The 19,177-nt window shown below is 45.2% G+C and overlaps 1 protein-coding gene across 1 annotated transcript in view; it reads right to left on the bottom strand.

The window, feature by feature from the left end:
* The window catches only part of LOC126530015 (uncharacterized), a 301,615-nt gene that overhangs the window by 52,900 nt on the left and 229,538 nt on the right, over nt 1–19,177 (bottom strand). The window contains exons 5-6 of the mRNA XM_050177484.3: nt 11,910–12,021; nt 7,813–8,030 (exon numbers count right to left, since the gene is read on the bottom strand). Coding sequence (XP_050033441.1) covers nt 7,813–8,030; nt 11,910–12,021 — 330 coding nt within the window. The remainder of the gene's footprint in view (nt 1–7,812; nt 8,031–11,909; nt 12,022–19,177) is intronic.

Raw genomic sequence — 19,177 nt, 5'->3', positions numbered from 1 at the left:
ATACTCAAGGACAAGTATACAATAAATAAATAAATAAATAAATAAATAAATAAATAAATTCATCCCCAAACAAAAGCCAATAATCAGACTCAAAGCGTACACGCAGTTCTCTTTCTTTCATAGCCTCCTTGCCAGCCTCAACTCAGAACAACATGAAAGTCAAGGAAACCAAAATGAACAGAACACGCGCCTGCCACCGTACATGACAGTGTAAGATGGAGCGTCCTGTGGAAAAGTACGTCGAAACTCAACCTCCGTCTTCCATCTTGGTACACATGTCAAAGAGAAAAATACATGACGTCGTCATCGCAAAGACCGCGGGGTGAAAACCCCTCCAACTGTCCTCGATTTCATTTTTTCATTAAAAGCTCCGGCACAAGGGCACAGGCTGCGCCGCGTGAACTATCCTAACCATGCGCCTTTCGTACAAAAGTATACGAACCCGCTTGACGCTACTCTCCTCTGCGATTTCCCTCAGTTCACTAGACGTGTTCATTTAGACTTGAAAAACCGAAGAAAGCTAGGGAGACGCCTGCGAGTCTTGATCGATCTTTTTCGAGGGTTTCTTCCTATGGTTCCGCTTAACCGAGTGCATCGCGTGGAAAACTCGGAGCCAAGTGTCGACTGCACGTTTTTTGTGCGCGGGCAGCGCGGGCCGGAGGTCTATTCTTGGGAAGTCATCGATCGAGCCGCCAATCTCGGGCGGATATAAACAGCAGCGCCAGCCCATGCGCGGCCGGGTCGGAGCACCCGTGGGGGCCCCCTCTTGTCGCGACTCCCGAGTGCCACCGAACCATGCGACGCGCCAGACCGCAGTGCGTTGCCCTCGGTCGAGTCTGGCGTCCCACGCTCCGTCCGGAGTTGACAGCTGCCCATCGCTTTGATAAAGTCGCAATAACGCGTTGGGATTCCAATACGCACAGAGAAGGGCTGTTTAACAAGGACGTGTTTGAGACAGGAATGTTTTGGATAAGAAAGTCATATGCATAGAGAGCGAGAAAAGGGCGACTGTGCTTGCATAGCGCCTAGTGAGACGCTGAACATCGCTACAAAGGAAACTTGAATTGGAAGATCGCAAGGTGCAAATCCTGTAGCAATTATTGGTGGAACTACGTGTATTATTTTTCTTATGATTTATGTTAGTGTTTGCTATTGTATAACGTTGACTAGGTAACTTTTATAAATACCCTCACTCTTCTCTCACATAACTTTTGCTGGTAGCCTATGAAGTACGTCAGCAGATAGATAGATAGATAGATAGATAGATAGATAGATAGATAGATAGATACATAGATACATAGATAGATAGATAGATAGATAGATAGATAGATAGATAGATAGATAGATAGATAGATAGATAGATAGATAGATAGATAGATAGATAGATAGATATATATTTCGAGTTTGAGGGCTGGCTACGCCAAGGAAACATGAGTATCTGCCATCATTAAAGCCACTTAATCACCGCAGGCATGGGTGTAGCGTTTCGCCGCTATGCACGCGATCACGGATACGGCGTTCTGCCGCAGAAACCGGATTCCAATCGAGACGGAATGCAAAAATGCTCCTGTACGTATATTTCGGTTGCCATTATAGAATGCCAGGAGCGTAAACTAATCTGGAATTCACAACTAAGCCGGCTATATTATCGCCTATGCCGCTTAGCAAGCTTAAACCCCCTACTAGTAAACACTTACTGCCCCGCGCATTTGCATGCGGAGTCGGTGCCTCTAGCTTACGCAAGCAGGTCGGTGGTATGGCGGGTTGTCGCACACAAGCCAGGCAAAGCGAACACATGTAAAGTAATGCAGAAGGATATAGCTCTGAGGTTTTTCAGCAATGTAAATACGCATGTGAGGCATAGCTAAAGCAGCCGGGTTGTAAAATATGAACCAAATGCGCATGTAGTAGAGCGAATGTTTTATGAAGGTGTCGAACAGGACCGCTAAGCAAAGGCTCAAGAACTTTATACTCACTATAGACTATTTCAAAGGGATATTGCTTTCAACTTATATTGTTGTTTCGAACGTATCCACTGGACTTGCGGGCAGTCTAAATTGCAGTAGTACATTAAGATACGAAGCGACCTCCATTACACCAATGTAGGGAACCGCACACTAAACGCCTTCGACATTTTTGTTCAGACTCTGAAAGATTTGACAGGGGAAATTGTTACAAATGCCCAGGGTTAGCACTGATCTAATTATAAGTACGAACGCAAGCACATACAGTACTCTGTTATTTTCAAAATCAGCGCTCAGCGCTATTCGATATAAAAGAATGGTGGCACTAGAGTGGGTCAAGTGCCTGGAAATTCAAAGACTCACGCATCTATTATATTCAACTAGCTGAGAGGTCAGCCTGAACCAAAGTTCTCCCCGACTACACAGTATTGCGCCAAATATTCATTATTATGCATTATAATCATAGAAAGACTGGTCACTGCTTTCTTGAAGCTATTGATAAAAGACGAAACGTCATTATAAAGGTTTCTTGTATCAAGAATTACTAACGATAATTTTAAGCTAGAAAAATCTCAGTCTTGCTTACGTTCTTGGAGAATCGAGGTGTAGGATAGGTTTTTAGATACTCTGCTTGAAAGCTGTCAATCTTTAGTCTTTTTGACGTTTTTGTTTATAATTCCCGGTTCAGTTCTATAATAAGCACGGTGAAGGGGTAGAAAGAGCCACCCTATCATTGGCTGGATTGGGAGTCACATGCACCGATGAAATCGACAAAACTTAATGTATTTCCTTTAAGCTTATCAACTTTTTTAGGCACGGGTAAGCGTATGAACCTGTGCCTGACACGTCATGCGCTTCATTCATTCCCCCTTAGTGAATTTGTGCGTACAATCAAAGGCAGGGTGTGATGGGAAGGCGACTACGTGCAGCCCGCGAATAAGGCGACAAATGAAACTTGCTCTGAAATCCAAACGTTTACAATCAACCATGTGCATTTCTTCATTGAGCTAGTATATAAATATTTTGGTGAGGAAAAACCCGCGAGAAGAACCGTGTGTTGCTTGTACTTCGCTAAAATAATGGATACAGAAAGCAGGCGCTTTGCGGCAAAGTGCGCCTGCGGGCGCTTTGCGCGGAAGCTCTTCATCCTGAGAACAGTGCAGTAACCGACAGCCAACCGATCGGAGGAAAGAAAGTACGAGAGCTCTTCACATTCGCGATGCGGCGAGCAAATATTTATCTGAAGGGAATGTCGAGAGTTTCCATGTTTTTGTATAAAGCATACACTACGAAAACTTAGCAAGCCGGAGTGAGTGCCGCAACGTCACCGTGTCCTGCTCCCACCAGTTAACCTTTTCCGTCATGACATCGCGACACAGTTAACTGATGGGAAGGAAAACCAAACTGGCTGCAGAAAAACTATTACTCAATATATTTAAGGCGCTCTGAGATACTGTCTTATTTGTCTCGGTATTTTAAAGCAAAACTTTATTTGCATGCCCTCGAGGGGAGAGAGAGAGAGAGACAAAGGAGAGGAAAGACAGGGAGGTTAGCCAGTGTAAGTCCCGGCTGGCTACCCTGTGCTGGGGAAAGGGGTAAAGGGAATAAAAGGAGAAAGAAGAAGAGGAAAAAAAATGGAAAAAAAAAAGAAAATTGACACAGTAACGCGAAACTACGCGCTACAACGTTCAGAGGCGGTCACACAATTGGCATGTCCTTAAAAACTTCAACAAAGCCCTTAAGGCCTTGAGTGCCGAAGCCCGTCTGGACCAGTGTCCTAGAGCTTTTTCCTCTGTAAAGGGGCGATTGTCCAGTTTTGCGAGAGCGGTCACGAGCACTTTTCTTCGCACTGCGTAACGGGGACAGTCACAAAGGAGGTGTTCAATCGTCTCCTCGCAGCCGCAGGTGTCACAAGTAGGGCTGTCGGCCATTCCAATGCGGAATGAATAGGAGTTTGTGAATGCCACGCCGAGCCACAGGCGGCACAGAAGTGTTGCTTCCGCTCGTGGCAACCCTGGTGGTAGGCGGAGTTGCAGACGTGGATCCAATTTGTGGAGACGTGCATTCGTGAATGCACTGGTGTTCCACAGATTCTGTGTAAGCTCGCGGGCGAGGGAGCGAAGACTTGTGGCTGCATCTGTTCTTGACAGCGGTATGGGTGTAATCTGGGCACCATCATGAGCCGACCGGGCAGCGTCATCCGCACTGTCATTTCCTGAAATTCCACAGTGACCCGGTATCCACTGGTAGATGATGTTGTGTCCCTTGTTGATTGCGTGATGGTGGAGTAGTCGGATGTCTGCGACTAGTTGCTCATTTGGTCCATGGTTGAAAGGGGACATCAGACACTGAAGAGCTGCCTTTGAGTCACATAAGATGGACCATGAATGTGATGATTTGTGAACAATAAACTCCAGAGCAGCACGGATAGCTGCGAGTTCTGCAGCCGTCGATGATGTGATGTGAGATGTCTTGAACTTGAGGGTAACGCACTCTGCGGGAATCACCACGGCTCCAGCTGAACTATTAGAGGATACAGAACCGTCTGTGTAAACGTGGATGCGTCCTCTGTGCTGTTCATGTAGCATTGAAAGCACGGTTTGTTTGAGATGCCCTCGAGGGTTTCGCTTGGCTGCTGTGTACTGCTGGGTGAGTTCTTAACACAGCAGATTAATGTGTGGATATATTCAGAAGGTGGGCGTGAGGGGAGGCGGCCTTTCCCAATTATCCAGTACTGGGCACTGTGCAAAGTGTGCGGGCGCGGAGCGGCATGTTTGTACGCGGTATCATCATTAATTCGCCATTTTTGTTTCGTCCTCATACCAATCTGATCTCACCGTCGTTATCACGACAGCAAATAATGCTGTGGTCATTCCATTGTGATCATGCGTCCGTTTTAATGCAGTCGTTTGTATACAGTCCTCGTCCCGAATTCATGGTCATAATGACCTCTTAATGCTATCGCGGTAGTTCAATACTCGTCATTCCAACCGGGTCATCTGGTCTCCGTCAAGTCGTCGCTCTAATATAGTCGTAGTCATTTCAGAATAATCATCTTATTGTCATCATGCCACCAATATCGCACCACCTTCATCATTCTATCGTCGTCGACCCTTCTACGCCATCCAATCATTGTCATTTTGTCGTCATCATTTAGTCGTCTTCATACCATCATGGTCTTTCAATTGTCATTCGGTCCTAGACATTGCAGTGTCATCATTCCACTGTCGTCATTCCATTGTCGTTATTGCGTCGTCCGCATAGAGTCGTCGTCCCGCATTCATGATCATATAGTCGTCATGATGTCTTCGTCTTCGTTCCATCATCGCCATTCCAGCTTTGCCAAACTGTTATCCTCATGCCACCATCGTCAAGCTATAACTCGTCACACAGGGGTCGCTATCTCATTTTCATCATGCCTTCATCGTCACACCGTCGTCGTCACACCACCATCATTATTCAAAAATAATTATTTCGTTGTTGCCATGTCGTCGTTGGTCTAGCGTCATGGTCATTTCCTCAGTGTCATCGCATAATCTTCATTGCATCGTCATACAAAAGGTCGTCCTACAGTTGTCATATCATCGTGCTTGTTCAGTGGTTGCTTTCCTGTCGTAGTTCTTGACGTGCCGTCGTGCCGCCTTCGACTTGCCACCGTCGTAATAGGTCATCGACATCCCATCAGGCTAGTTTAATCATCATCTTTCCAGTGTGGTCATCAAATTGCAGCACGACCATCGTGGTCGTATCGCCGTTGGTACTACATCGCTATCATTCCATCGTTGTCATTTCTTCGACGTCATGCGTGGTATTTGCATGTTCAAGTGTCCGAATTCGTCATGTGATCTATGCTTACAAATGGTCGCTAAAGAACAACAGCGTTCATCACAAACACCAATGAAAGCTCCGCTTACACTGATTCACATACCACGCGGGACCTGAAATTTTTTTCCAACTGACGCAATAAATAAAGACTTGAAAATATCATGATAGAGCTCGTTTAATGCTACGGGGAATCTGGTTCAGACAGCCGCAATGACCGTACCGCTCGACGTTTGGCGATTTGCTCTGGTCACCGAACCAAAGAAGGCCAATGTGGGCGTCAGAAGGGAAGTTGTCTCTCAGTCAAATATGTGAGAAATCATTTTAATCCTATAGCAACTGCATGGACACTCCAGTTGCGTTTTTGCCTTCGCCGTCGCCGTGAGGTTCCGCATGAGGTCCAAGGGTGATAAAATATTCGCCGCACGCTGTATGCGTATGTGTAAGTGAAAGCGTGCGACGGTGTGTCGGCGATGGTGGGTCAATCTCGCACACGCAAGGGAGGCAAGCAGGAAGGAAGCATACTGTCTTCCATCGCCCGTAAGGCTACGGGGCAACGGGAGAGAGGGCGTGTTCTATTGTTCCACTCCGGCGGCCGCGCATGCCCGCCCGGGCCACTGTATCTTGAAAGCGTCTCTGACGGGGACAGAGTCGGCCGCGCGCTCTTTTTTTTTTCTGCTTAGTTCACGTTGGGATGCGAGGCGCAGCATAAAGGTCAATTCGCTCGCTGCTGCTGCCGAGCTTCCACACCCCAGTGTTTTGACAACAATTTTTCGCGCTCATCGAGTGGGATGTTTACATGTTTTCTGGCGCGCATGTGCCACCATGCTTGTTATTTATTGAGCATGCATATGTTTACGAGTTTATACGGCCTATAAAACTATCCCTATTTTGTGAAGCCGTCCACTAATTTGCTACCGCAATCGATGCTTCGCCTTTCGGGTGAAATAACGACCTTTTCATGGTGATGTTACGCTTTATGCACCAAAGAATCTGTAGTTCAGCAAGCAATTCATCAAAGCACATGATATGATCGGTTATAGGTGCAGAACCCCTGATAGTGTTTCTCGCGCACTTAAAACTGTGGTGGTGCCAAGCTGCAGAGGATAAAAGCTTTTCAGACATAAGAAATGCCCCCGGTACTTCTATGCGTCGTTGTACAGCTTCGCTTGCTATAGTGGGAGCGCGAGCGTTCTAAATGCAAAAATGGGAGCGAGCGCTTTCCGCAAGCGGACAACTCCCCCCAGCAGAGCTTGCATGCTGCTACCTATTTATCTTACCCGCCTTCGTGGCTTAGTGACTCTGGTGTTTCTCTGCTAAGCACGAGCTCCCGGGATCAAATCCCGCCCTCGGCGGCTGCATTTCCCTGGCTTGAAATGCAACAGCGTCCATTTACCGCGTATTGAGTGCAAGTTGAAGAATTCTATGAAGTCAAAATTAAACTGGAGCCCCCACTATGGCGTGCCTCGAAATCAGATCGTGGTTCTGGCTCGTAAAACTGCACTTCAATTTTCAGTATTACAACACTAACCCTATAAGTAAAGACAAATACAGTTTCCTCAACCGTGTAAGCTAAGAGAATCTTTTCGCTATTATTTCTGAACCTGAAATAAAAGGTATTTCTACAAGAAGCAAAAAATAAAACCGCGAAACCGTACTTGGTTAGCTAACTAAATATCTAATTGGTAAAGTAAAAAACTAATTAATTGTCTGATTAGTTTGCTCAGCTGTTGGCGGCTAAACCTCTGTCCGGCGTGACAACGACGCTACCATAGACTATACGTTAAGCTTCACCTATTTAAAACAATATTTTGATGTGCATTGTGACCCTCTTTCTTCTCCTCTGCCACTTCCGTTGCGCGGAGTAGGAGGCCAGATAATATCACATGCCGGCCGACCTCTCTGCCTTTTGCAATCTATGAACCTCTTCTTTGACGTATCCAAAGGGCGTAACATGAATCACGACATAACATATAACATCGCACAACAGGTCTAGAATGCACTGGTTACAACCAGAGGTGCTCACTCTGTGAGTCCGCGGGAGGCGCGAGCATGCCGCAACTGGCCCGACGCGAAGCCGCGTAGTCCACCGAGTTGCGGGAAGTGCGCCGCGACCCGGGCCCTCCTCCCTTGATGCCCGGCGCCTGAGCGAGGGACCCGTCCACGGAACTGAGCACGGCGGGTCCCGGGGGCGGCGAGGCAGCGTCGCCCATGCGATCACGCCCGGACGTGCCGAAACGGGCTCTGCGGGAATAACACGCAAGCAGGCGAAGGCACACTGTCACCATCTGAATATGTTAGCATCAATGGCACCATCACCGTAAATTCAGACGCGAGCAATTCCAAAACCGCACCGATGCGTTGTTCCTTTTCCTGGTTCACCTCCGTTCGTCCAGACTTCTAAACGTACATTTCGGTTCGCTCAATCTCTTTATCGACCTGCCACAAAGCGACTACACGTAGCACTGCTTCGTAATGCGCCTGACAGTATTTCTTAGTTGTGTTCCTTTGGCGTTTCAATTTATGTGGATGCTCATATAAAAATATGCCCGAAATCAGATAGGCAAATATTCTACAGATTATGATACCATGGTCCAAGGCCTGCAAGGGAATTTTCGGCGAGGTTCGGATAAGGGAGCGAGAGAATGCAAAGAAAAAGTTAAGAACATTGCGCCAACGAACAATATAGAAAAAAACTGAGAAAATTAAAAGCAACAGGGCATTGTTAAGGGGATTTTATATGCTCATTTATATGCAAATTGCGATGTGAGTGACATTATTGTATGTTGCGACAAACAATTTTACCCTTGGATAAAATAAGTGACATTCCTCCTAAAGAAATACAACTGTGAACTCACCGTAGCACCACATTTCGGTTAGACAAAAGTGATTATTATTATAGTATTAAGCAATAAATTCTGACGAGTAACTTCTAAGAGCTGTTTATTCCTAATATCCGTTATCGCATATTATACTCCGCGGGACAATGACGATAGATCTTCCCAAATTGTTGGTAGCTACGGCACCCGAGGCGTTGCCGTTCGACGTGGCTACCGCGAATGTGAAATATGGACGCTTGATTAATCTCACACTGCATCCCTCTGGCAATTCAATGGGCAGCAAAGCAAAAAAATGTCGAACTTTCCAGACTTGAGGCAATTCGGTGGTTCTGGCGCGCGAACAGCATAAACACCCGAAAATTTGCATATTAAAAATTTAAAAAGAAACTCTCGCTATAGAAATGATGGAGCCGCACTAGAAAAAAACAACCAAACTCGCTTAAACTGCCTTTTTTGAGGGATGCTCTAAATAAAGCCACGCATATCAAAACGCACTTTTAGATTTCCTCATGGCTGTCGAAGTAAAATAGCAATAGAGTAATATGCGTCTGCGTGCGAATTCTAATGAAGCTTCAGGTAGCGCGCCCGCCATTGTGACTAATTGGCTATTGGGTTGCGCTGCTGAGCTCGAGGTGGCGGTTTCGATCCGCACCGCACTGCTGCGATGGGATGGCACTCCACGAACGTTCGTGTACGGTGCATTGGCAGCACACGTTAAAAGAACCCAAGTGGCCAGTATTATTCCGCAGTCCTCGACAGTGCGGCGTCCGTCATAATGAGATGGTTATTTTGGCACGGAAAAACTGTTAAAATATCTCCTATTATATGAATATTTTTCTCTTTCTTGGATAACCAAAGCTTGAGACGGCATGTCAGCGTGAGCCTTCACCCACCCAACTTAATTGTTGGATAAAAACGTAGTTGCGAGTTCACCGCTATTACAGATTGCAACATGCCGTCCGCTGCGAAGATCCGCTTCCAGGTGTTGTACCGAGCTGACCCCGCACTTCCACCAAAGATGTTACGGGGAGAATCTATGCACAGAGGATATACGTGCAAGGCAAGAAGTACAGCGCTGCAGCAGAGGTAGGGCTAAGGTGTACACACCAGCTGGCCCCACCGTCGTCTACGTCCAAGCAACAACCACGGGAACGCCGCCCGTGACAATATGAAGACATAATGGCACAAAGACTGGTGTCCTGCCAGCCTAACTTTACTCATCTTGAAAAAATACTTAAACAGCTGTTCAAGTTATGGCGAACTTATGAAGCCTCAATGTGGACAATGTGATGAGCGTCCAGGTGGAGTCAGGTGTCGCCCTAATGCTTACGCATGGATTCGCAAGCAGGTCACCTCTGTTTACTGTCAAGAATGCGGCTGAGCGCCTTGGCTCAAAGGCTGCATGCTTGGGGAGACAGAGAGAGAGAGGCTAGGTAGAGGTTTCAGTGAAATAATAGAAAAAGAAGCTTATGAGTCAGTGGCTGAACGTCTGCGAGTACAGCCTTCTCTTGTTCTGTTATAAGTGGTAATGTAACTGTAAAAGTGCAGTGTGACATTTCTGGCTGGAGTGATAGGTGAATCAACACTTGGTACATGAGCGCGTGAACTTCCAGGAAATAAACTGTTGAAGTTAGAACACCGTGGTATTGCTGTATTCCTTTGTCTAAGTCTGCCGGCCCTAAGATGAGCTTCAAGTACTGTAGAAGCATGGTAAAGCGGGCTACTCCGAAATAAGTTGGAAATAGGCCGTTGTGACCAGCGTCGTGAACGGACGACGACTATGGAAGGAATAAATGTCGAGAGCTGTCTGTAAACTGAAAGTTAATTGCGAGAGACGCGTGCTCAACTTCACCCTTCATACAAATAAAACATTACTGGCAGCTTCGCATGAAGAGCGAAGCAGAGACAGCGATAGCAAGAGTGAAGCAGAGACAGTGATAGCAATGTATAGCACTATGCTTGAACACCTCGAACGAAGCAGTAACTGCGTGCCGGTGCGAGATGTATGCAAGCCAATGCCTACTGGGCAGAAGAAACAGCGCTCTAGCAGTTCCCAGGCGTCTAAGTACGCTGCCGTCGAGAGCGCCGCCAGGGGCCTTACAGGCGTCGGACCTTGACGCGGCACGGGATGAGACCCACAGAAAACAATGGAAATCAATCAGCTCCCAGTGAAATATCGCCTAGTTATCGCTTGACGTTCACTGCTCAGGCCTGAGTAAGCACACTGCAGCTCAACAGGAACGTTAGCGTCGTTATATTGTACGCGACGCCTATCCCTAGAGCAGAAGGCAAGACACGCCGTTGTTCCGCCGCCGAGGAGGTTCACTTTTGAAAAAGCGCCGAGCCACCTGGAGCCGGGTTACAGTTTATTGACTTCGCCCCGCTAATGTAAGTGCTAGGCTAACTTGAAAACGAAAGCTCGTTGTTTCAAGCTAACGTTTGGCTAAGCAGTGATACCAGGATTACCCATAACATTTTCCAAGAAGTTCACGTTACGTCCTAAAACCCGTGACTCCAGACCTATCGGTACGGCGGAAACAGGCGTTTATATTACGCGAAATCACGTGATGTCCCGGAAATGAGCGAACCTAATTAAGTGGTGCATCTATGCAAATATTCTTTTAGTAAAACAACGTAGACATTAAATTGTATTCTTAGGTTCTGACTTAGTAGTATTTAGTTGGAGAAATCAAATATTAGTCCGAAATTAGCTTTTCTTACAAGGCAACACCGCACTCAAAACATGGCTTGCTGACTAGTGATGACGCAGGTGTTCGTGTACCGTGCCAAAACCCCGATCTCTCATGAGGTGTGCCGTAGTGGGGGAGGCTGGAATAATTCTGAGCACCTGGGGTCTTTAAGAGGCGTTTCAATCTAAGTGCACGAAGGTTTTCGCACTTTGGGTGCATTGAAATGCGGCCGCGTCAACCGCGATCGAACCTACGACCTCGAGGGTATCAGTGTGATTCCCTAGCTACGTGGCTAGCACGTGCAGATGGAAGCCCGTCAAATAATTGTGCTAATCAGAGGATACGTCAGTGTCAGTATGCATCAATATATATGGGCACCAAGAAGGCGTAAGTTTAGCATACATTGTGTTTGAGCTTGCGGTAGGCAAGAAAAACTTCTTTCACAATCTGTTCAAGAATAAACAAACACATCGTGTGCTGGGGCTGGTTGACAAATAACCGCTCTCTAACCCACATTAGTAAAAAAAGAATACCGCTAGCAGTGCGACGTGCCACAGTCAAAAGACGTGACACAGCAGTAAAACCGCACTCACTTGCTGAAGAGCCTAAGGACGAGGCAAAAGAGCGCCGTGAACACCATCAAGGCCACGATGACGCTCACCATGGTCGTCAGCTCGGCACTTTCCAGGATGGCCACACCGCGAGCTGCAGTAGCAAAAAAGACGAGGTCTGCGTTGCAAACTTTTTATTTTTATTATTTTATTTTATTTATACATTCCTCGCAGGCCCCGAAGGGCATGGCGTGAGGGGGCATATCAAAAGAAATACAGTACAAAATAATAAACTACAGTAACGGTACAAGAGGAGCGGTACAAGGCAAATACACAAAAGAAACGCAAAGTTGATTCAAAAAGGGCGTAAAAATACCATATTAACACGGAGATGAATATAGAAAGCCAACGCGAAAATGGCAAGAACGGATAACCAAGTGCAAGTGGAACAGTAGAACGAAAATAAAACAGCTTTAAAGCAACTGAAGAAGTAGTACAGCAGAAAACCGCAATTACGGCAACACTAAAGCGATAAATGCTGGCAGAGGTGTTTTTTGAACTCTCTAGGATGAGAAAAAGAGATTAAGTTGTCAGGAAGATCATTCCAGAGCTTAATTGCTTTAGGTAATGCTGACGAATTGAATGATTGAGTTTTTTTCATATATGCGGTTAAAGCAGAGATGATTATGTAAGCGCCGTGAAGATCGAGGACACGATTCCAGGGGCAAAAATGAAGTGCGGGTGTGCGCATATTTATGAAATAAATACAGAAGTGAAATAGAACGACGACTTTCGAGTGTCTGTATAGCATTAAGGTTCTTTAACTGGGAGACACTGACGAGGGGACTATAATTGTTAGAAATGAACCAGGCAGCTCTGTTTTTCATGTACTCAAGCATTTCAATGAGGTATTTTTCATGGGGAGACCAAATAGATGAGGCGAATTCCAACTGTGGACTACTAAATGTTAGATATACTAGTTTTCGAACGGAGCTAGGCGAGTTTCGCAGGTTTCGGCTTATGAAACCCAATGTTTTCAATGTTTTACTGCAGATGGTTGAAATGTGACAAGACCATGAATGATTTGGCAAGAGCTGAATTCCGAAATATTTGTACGACGTATCTTTGGACAGGAAGGTGTTATTGATGGAGTACTGGAAATTAAAAATATCATGCTTGCGGCTAAAAGTCATATAGTTACACTTAGTAGTGTGTAGAATCATGTGCCAGTTTTTATGCCAATCAACAATAGTGTTAAGATCATTTTGAAGGGTCAGGTGGTCAGTATCTGAGGTGCTCTTATGGTAAACAACACAGTCGTCTGCTAAAAGACGTAAACGGGATGAAATGTTATTGGGAAGGTCCTTAATATAAATTAGAAAGATTAAGGGTTCAAGCACGCTTCCCTGTGGTACACCAGAGGTTACGTCAGATAGCAGACAGGAAAATACGTTGACAACTGTGAATTGTTGACGAAATGAGAGAAAGTTACGAAACCAAGATGTTGTGAGAGAATCAAGACAAAGGGAAGATAATTTAGCAAAAAGCCGGCCATGAGCAACTCTGTCAAATGCTTTTGAGAAATCTAAAAAAAAATACAATCTGTTTGCTGGTTTTCATCCATGTTAAAATGCATGCCACTAGTAAATTCAAATAATTGGGTATAATACGAGTAGCCTCTCCTAAAGCAATGCTGATTCAAAAAGTAAAAAAGTTATTTCATTCCACATGGTTGTAGATGTGAAACGCGACAATATGTTTAAGTAATTTACAGCATATGCATGTTTAAAAAATGTGACGATAGTTATCAGACGAGTTTTAGTTACCCAGTTTGAAGACAGGAACGACCTTAGCTAACTTCTACTCTGAAAGCAGCTCTGCGGATGAAAATTATTGCTGAAGGTATGACACAAAACCTGGCTGGAAATTGAAATCGTGTATTTCAGAATTTTCGAATTTATATTCTCCACTCCGGTACATGAGGATAACTTAAGGTTGTTAATTGGAGATGCAATACCATCGGGACTAATCCTGATGGGCTCCATGAGTGGGTAGTCGCAATCAGGAACAACTGGCATACTGGAATGATCTTCCTTTGCAAACACTGATGCAAAAAAGTGGTTAAACGCAGTTGGACATTCAGTGTCAGATAGTGGTAAGCCTCAGTATTGAATAGTGATATGGGGCCTTGTTTATTTTCGGGAGATATAACTTGCCAAAACTTCCTTCGAATAGTTGGCAACATCAATGCGAAATGGCGAGTAAAGTAATTGTTTTTGGCAGTGGTAATAGCAGAGCAGTATGTTTTGAGACACTGTTTATACTAATGCAACGGAGGCAGAGAGGAAGCAGATTAAGCTTTTTTGTACAGGCGCTTCTTTTTATTCCGTAATCGTTGTAGAGCCTTGTTGAACCATGGATTTGTTTTAGCATTAGTAATTTTAATTAGAGGAACCTGCTTCTCTATCAGTGCAGACAGTTTATGTTTGAAACGCAACCAGTTTTCTAGGGTAGATCATTGGTTTCATAGTGGAAAAAATACCGCATTGAAATATGTGGGAAGTTCAGCGTTAATTTCACGATATTTTGCCTTACTATAGTCTTTAATTTTTTTAGTTTATTTACCTGTAAACAAACAAGAAACCAGAATATTTTTTTAATATTTATTTGGTACATACTGTTAGCATGAACGAAGGCTTTGGTAGGAAAGGGTACATTCATAAAAGGGAAATTACATCATTCACACAGGGTTCATTGATAATCGTTTACAAGAGGCCTTGGCTTTGATTTAAAAACAAGCTTATTCATACACACGTACAGCGATATGACAATGCACATTCTTGGTGACAATAGAATATAATGTAAAAACCACATTTCATCACGTAGCAACAAAGATATGGCCAGACAGCTTAGACAAAAAAGAGTCGAGGGTTGTACAATCGACAACCTGTTGTGGTAACATATTTCATTCTCTGATAGCTTGTGGGAAGTATGAATACCTGAAAGTGTCATTGTGAAACCCATACTCAGATAATTGTTTACTGTGTTTCGTTCTTGAAATTCTAGCGTTAGAGTGTACTAAAAAACTTTCTTTTTCTATTTTTAAAGCATTGCTCTGGAGAATAAACAGGAATTTTAGTCTGAGATATCTAGCACGATCGCTAATTGGTGGGAGTCCGGCTAAGCGTAGAAGTTGAGTTGGGGAATCATGACGACGGTATTTATTATAAATGAATCTGGCTGCTTTTCTTTGTACGTTCTCTAACTTTGCTACGACACATTTAGTGCATGGGAACCAGCATATGGCGCGGTATTCTATAACGGAGCGAACGAGTGCCGTGTACGCGAGTAGTTTGGTATTGGATTTGTTTTTCACTGGCAAATCACACAAGGTTGACTGGCCGCTACGAGTCATCTCCCAGAACGTGACTTGGGAGAAAGCGGTTGCTTTGTTTTTACTGGAGAAACTCTACCTGCTAACCACTGGCGACCCTTTTTTCGGTAAAAGACTCTTATGATATCAATGCTGTTACGTTTCGCCTACGACGCGCGGTATAGCCGGCGCGGATGCAACGGACGCCGGGGCTTCGTTCAAAGCGGCGGACATTTTGGCCCGTTCAGCGCTGCCGCAACGCCTCCCCGCCAAGCGCGTCCAGGCATGTTTCAATGCCACTTGTATTCGTGTGTGCGTGTGTGTGTGTGTGCATGTTGGTGCCCACGCTTGTCAAGGCGCGGCAGCCAGGGAGAGGAGCTCCCCAAGTGTGAAGCGAGGAGGTCTGACCGGCGCCGGCCCGGCGGATGCGTCACCTTCTAGTATCAACGTGCCCAAGCGCCGCCGTCACGTGGCCTCACCCAGAGACGTTCCTTCTTGCCTTCGACCCCGAGAGTATAAAAGCAGCTGCCCCCGGACGTCAAGAGAGAGGCTCCGATTTCTTCCGTCGAGTAACGTGCTCTCCCGTCTCTCCACTTCGGTCGACATGACCGGCCGCTCTTTTGCGATGCTAGAATAAACAAGTTGTTCTGTTAGCAGTCGACTCATCCTTTGCCAGCACCTTCGGATGCTTCCAGTTGTGCCCCAGGCCGCCAGGCCAACGCTACCCTTGGGGGCTTGCAACCCATTTGCAACAATGCATATATGTCAAGTAATTACAAAGGCCTCAACGCCTGCTCCATCGACACCAAAGATCTGCACTACTCTTTACCGCATGATATATTGCTACAGAGAGTAGAGGACTGTGTTGACAACTACGGCTCAGTTGCGTTCCAGAATGCTTCTGCTGTTTCGGTAAGCGGATTCTTTGAGCTACTTGGACTATATTTAAGGTCAACGTTTGCCTCATGGCATGAACACATTTACATTCAAAGCAGCGGTTTGTGCATTGATTCATGCATAGCACCAATATTAAGCGACATTTTTCTCGCTTACCCTGACCGACGTATTGCTAGCCGCCTTGATAACACCTTCGTCGAAAAAGGAATCTGTTTTGTGGATTACTTCTTGTTACATTTTGCATGTGAAAGTCAAGGTATTTAGCCTGCTGTTTCAGATGCACTTTGCCTAGTCAACGAGTGCTTGTTTCCACTTCTCTTGACGCACGAACTACCGGTAAATGATTGTTAAGGCGCTTAGATTTGCGACTTAGTACCTCTAAAGATCACTTGTGCTGGATATACGAGCCCAGAGGGACAAGCCACTTTGGTCTTATCTGTTAGCCCATTCTAAGCTGGTTACACAGGGAATTGTAAATTTTTGCTCCACAAATTCCTTTAACAAGTCTCGCTTCCACTCTTTAATGCGTAGTCTCCAAGCGCAGGCCTCGCGCCTCAGATATGCTGGGTACCCAGAGCTTTTGTTCGTTTCAGTCGCACAAAAGATAATAAAGAAAATCAAGCTGAGCGACAAAGCACCAGCTCACAGCGCTGCCAGAAACAATAAGTCAGCCGCGGTGCTCCCTTACTTGCACAAGATATCGCACAGCTTGAAGAAGATAGGCAGCAAAGTAGATCTTAAAGTTGTTTTTTATGCCTCAGAAAAATTATCAGTGCTCTCTATGCGTGTGAATGCTCATGCCAGACGGCGAAATCTTTGCAGTACTAACCACAGGAAACGGTTTGGATCATGCGCCCTGGGTGTGGTTTACATGTTGGTGCATTTGTTAAATTATGAAATTTTGCATGCCAATACCACTTCCTAATAATGAGGCATGCCGTAGTGGGGGATTCCGGAAATTTGGACCACCTGGGGTTCTTTAACGTGCACCTAAATCTAAGTACACGGGTGTTATCACATTTCGCCCCCATCGAAATGCGGCCGCCGTGGCCGGGATTCGATCCCGCGACCTCGTGCTTAGCCGCCCAACACCATAGCCACTAAGCAACCATGGCGGGTACATATTTGTGTTGACTTGTGGGAAGAAATACGCTGCCCAAACAGGCAGATCTTTATATGAGCGGTTGAAAGAGCATTTTAACAACGTTTATACTGCCGTGCAAGGTCATCTTGGCATTGACTGCATAGACCGCCATTCTGACCCTGAATTTGAAAACTGCGGCTTAATTTCCAAACATCGAGAACAGCTGACACGTGAAATCATAGAGGCTGACAAAATACAGCGGCTGAGCGATCTTTGCATCAGCATGCCCTCTAATACCCTCACAAAAAACGAAATCAAGTATCTGGCTTTGATGCAATAGGGGTTCATGTGTGACATAATGCAAAATTTGTTTTTTCATTACTTTTACTGATGTATGTCGTTCTGGCAATTTCGCGAATAAAGATAAGTTGAAGTCAGCGCCTGTGTTGTGTTCTTCCTTCAGTCCTCGTTTTTTGCGCTGTGCAAACATTCCGATGTCCCAAAGTCATCATTGATGAGAACATTGAGCTGAGGTCATAAGCAAGGAGTGGATAAAAAAAGGTGACCCGACGTAAAAGAAAAGCCCGGAAGAACAACGCAAATGTCGGTTATCTTGATCGTGCTCTTTTGTTTCTCTGCCACATCGTCGTGCAGAACAAATTTGTGCCCGTAAGTGAAACTCTCAATGCAGCTGTTTACGTGAAGGTCCTGAAGCGCCTGAAAGATCGTATGTCCCCTGTGCGTGCCAGTTAGCCAAAAGTGTGGCTCTGAATTCTGCACCACGATAATACCTCTGCTTACGGTGCGTGGATTGCGCGTTATTTCTTGGCCAGCAATTCTAATCGCTGAACACTTTCCTTACTCTATTTATTTAGCCACCTTCGACTTGCTTTCTTTCGTTTCTCAAATGCAAAGTAGTGCTCTACGGATAGCATTTTGCGAATGTAACAACAATTCCAAATGAAATGGCACCACTTTCGAGGCGCTCACCTTCTAGAAGGGAAACTTTCAGCAGTGCTTCTAGCAACGGGAATAGTCGACCCCGTCTACTATTCCCCGTCTGCTAATCCCTAGTATGCCCAATGAAGAGTATCTTGAATTTGACCACACAAGCATTGGTGCATTTTCGCAGACTAAATTGTTGTTTAACGTACTGCACGAACTTTCGCAACAAACTTCGTATACCTAGTAGACTGGCCCATGTTTCGGGTAATAAATATTATTTCCACAATTACTAGTGCCGCGAAACACTGTTCTTCTTTGCTGTTAGCTTGCGAACTGGCGTCTATCACTATCCTCCTTGCGCGGAATATGCTCATATATACAGCAATTTATCTTTACGTCTATATGGGCAAGCTAGGTAAGAAAGCTGAAATATTGTTGCGTTCACGCACATCGACGTTAATATAGCACTAGCATTATTTTGCTGCATGATAAATTTATTACCTAATTCACGTTCCTATAGTTAATCACGTAGTGATTGCTGCGTGTAACATTCTGCCTTGGTGGAAGTGCCAGGCTCGACTTCAGGTCGTCAAGCACAGAATATAACTGAATGAAGGTTTTTATGGATGAGTATATTTATTTAGGAAGAGCAAAACATCCAGGCAAATGACCGGCGATATCCATACTAAACAAATTATGTTATAAAGAAAATATACGAAAATTGATGTGGTTTGGAGACTTTCCTACGCAGGAGAAACCGATTGTTGTAATAACATAGGGAGGCAGGCCAATGCCTCGATGCCACGATTTTTTTTTCTTTTTCAAACGCGGCCACTCAAATACACAAATCGTTCTTTAAACACGAATTCTGAAAAGCAGCAGTAGAGGCTATTGAAATGCATAGGCGCAATGTTTTTCTTTTTCTTTTCGGCGAGGATAGCTGCTGCGGTTTTAATTTTACGCGCGTGCAAATAAACTACGTAGTATTTCAAAATACCTTCAAGGAGTGGA

The sequence above is a fragment of the Dermacentor andersoni genome, chromosome 5 (assembly GCF_023375885.2).
Source record: "Dermacentor andersoni chromosome 5, qqDerAnde1_hic_scaffold, whole genome shotgun sequence".
Lineage (NCBI taxonomy): Eukaryota > Metazoa > Arthropoda > Arachnida > Ixodida > Ixodidae > Dermacentor > Dermacentor andersoni.
Note: the sequence above shows the minus strand (reverse complement) of the source record. Positions and strands in the feature narration are given on the sequence as shown.